This window comes from Cynoglossus semilaevis, chromosome 14 (genome assembly GCF_000523025.1).
Source record: "Cynoglossus semilaevis isolate Cse_v1.0 chromosome 14, Cse_v1.0, whole genome shotgun sequence".
Lineage (NCBI taxonomy): Eukaryota > Metazoa > Chordata > Actinopteri > Pleuronectiformes > Cynoglossidae > Cynoglossus > Cynoglossus semilaevis.
This window is the reverse complement of record NC_024320.1, coordinates 26,607,394-26,609,750: the sequence shown is the minus strand read 5'-3', so window position 1 is coordinate 26,609,750 and position 2,357 is coordinate 26,607,394. Positions and strand designations below refer to the sequence as shown.

General features: G+C 46.7%; 1 protein-coding gene across 1 annotated transcript in view; it reads right to left on the bottom strand.

Moving 5' to 3' along the window:
• Positions 1-2,357, bottom strand: part of grin3a (glutamate receptor, ionotropic, N-methyl-D-aspartate 3A) — a 30,305-nt gene that overhangs the window by 25,188 nt on the left and 2,760 nt on the right. The window contains exon 2 of the mRNA XM_017038454.2: positions 1,871-2,310. Coding sequence (XP_016893943.1) covers positions 1,871-2,310 — 440 coding nt within the window. The remainder of the gene's footprint in view (positions 1-1,870; positions 2,311-2,357) is intronic.

Genomic DNA, 2,357 nt, shown 5'->3' with positions numbered 1-2,357 from the left:
GTGTGTGTGTGTGTGTGTGTGTGTGTGTGTATTTGCACATGTTCACATGGCTGGTGCTTTCACTGTAAAAGCTACAAAATGATCAGTTGTCACATTTATGACCCCTAGAGGAGACTTCGCTCAACTGCCAGAGTTAGTCTGGTTTGTGCTCTCTCCATGGTCCTGAACCAGCAGGACATCAGGTGTCAAAACCACTGCACTGATTTAAAAAACAAAGAGCAGAGAGTAAAAATGAATATGTAAAGAAATATGTCAAGAATTTACTTTTTATTATTATTATTATTATTATTATTATTATTATTATTATTATTATTGTTATTATTGATAATATAAATAATAATAATAATTCTGCCTAAGGAAAGATGGCTGTTCACGCTGTATTTCTAGTCACACCAGCATTAAATCAGAAATAACAGAGCTGACATACTGACTCTGTCCATGGTCCTGATATCCAGTCCCCACTGTACTTACGTCATCACCCATGTTTACACAGATTTTTGGTCACTTGTTTTATTCTTCTGTTGATTTTTAAGACCACATCAAAATCCTTTATTGATCCCACAACTGAGAAAGTCTTGTGTTTACAGCAGACCTGCTGCAACAGGCTGTCACCTGGAGGCGCCGTGTACGTATGTGGTTCCTCTGGGAATTGAACCCAGGACCTTGTTTACAGCCCTGGATTTATTACCTCGTCTTTGAACCATCACTACAGCACCATGGACAGAGAATGTGTTACATAAATACACTCCTTGATTTGACCTTGAGAAAAACACAGACCACTGTGATACGAAATGTGTTCCAACAGTGATGTGGGTTTCAGCACCATGGACAGAGTCGGCGGTGTTCCGTCCATGGCTCTGAAGTCGTCACTACAGTGTGGTCGGTGAACCTGTCTGTGTCTCTGTTTACCAGTTAACATCATAACAACAGACCTGTGTGTCTGTACTGTCTGTGATCATCAAGTCCCTCAACAACAGTCACCAAGTCTGTGTGAAGAATCCAACATCCCAACAGAACCAGGTCCACACGTCCTGTCCATGTCAGGACCTGTCGATCACAGCTCTTCACTCCTGAAGTTCTTCTGCTGGTGACTCTGGTGTTTATGTCAGTCTGTGTCACCATCTTAGAGCAGGTCTGTGACTGGGGTCTGTGTTTATGATGAAGGTACGGACCCAGATTACAGTCTGTGTGAGAGTGTGAGGAGTGGACTGCCTCTGTCCATGGTGCTGAATCTGATCTGGCTGCGAGGAGTGGACTGCCTCTCTCCATGGTGCTGAATCTGATCTGGCTGCGCATTAAAATCCACACAATAAAACAAGTCAGTCAGGATATCTGTGTAAACATGAGTGATGATGTCAGCACCGTGGGCTGTTTCTGCGTCTGGATTTCAGCACCATGGACAGAGTCGGTGTTTTGCTGTGTTATTTCTGATTTAACGCTGCTCTGGCTGGAAACACACAGTGAACAGCCATCTTTTCTTGGCCTGAAAAGGAGGATTTTTTTTTTGTTTTTGTTTTCAGTAAAACAAAAGTCACTGGATGAAAAAAATAGTTAAAATGGTGAAACGTGTTTATGTGGTTCAACAGAAAGAGGGTGTTTAGTTTGTTAATTTAGTTAGGATTAGGGTTATCATGGACGGGAGGGTGTTGGGGGGGGGGTGAAGACCTTCTGTGTCACCAGTGGTTTCTTATGAAAACAACCTAAAACCTGTACCCTAACTCCTTGACTTAAACCCCTGACTGGATCTTGACCCAGTCAGAACACGTCTCTGGTTCTTCAGTTTTATTTTACCTTTTTTTCACAGTTTCTGTCAATGCGCCTTTAATCAACAGTTCTGTTAACGTGGTTTTGTTTTAGTTTTTTTTTTTACCTGGCTTTGACGCGTAAACTCCTTCTGCACCACACTGACGACTGGAACACGAAGCGCCACCGACACGAAGTCCAACTTCACCAGGTCGTCCCGGTTCCGCGGAAACGCCACGATGGCAGAAACCCCCTGCACGACCACCGTGTGACACACGCTCTCCAGGAAGGACAGCGGGTCCTCGTTGTCCGGGCTGCCCGCGGAGGAGAAGGAGAACGCGGGCAGCTCTCCGAGCCCCGCGCCCACAGCCATGACCAGCTCCAGAGACAGGTTGTAGGGCAGAATCCCGGCCCGGTTCAGTGCGTCTGCAGCCAGCAGAACCGAGTCCCGGGGCGAAAAGACCCGGTTCTCCCTGTAGGAGTTCTCCTCCCTCTGCCGTGCCTGGTTCTTATTCCTGTTGGAGCCTCTAGTCCTCAGGTGTCCGTGTCCAGACGCGCCGCTGCCGCCGCCGCCGCCGCCGCCGCTGCTGCCGCTGCCTCTGCTCTTTTACCCG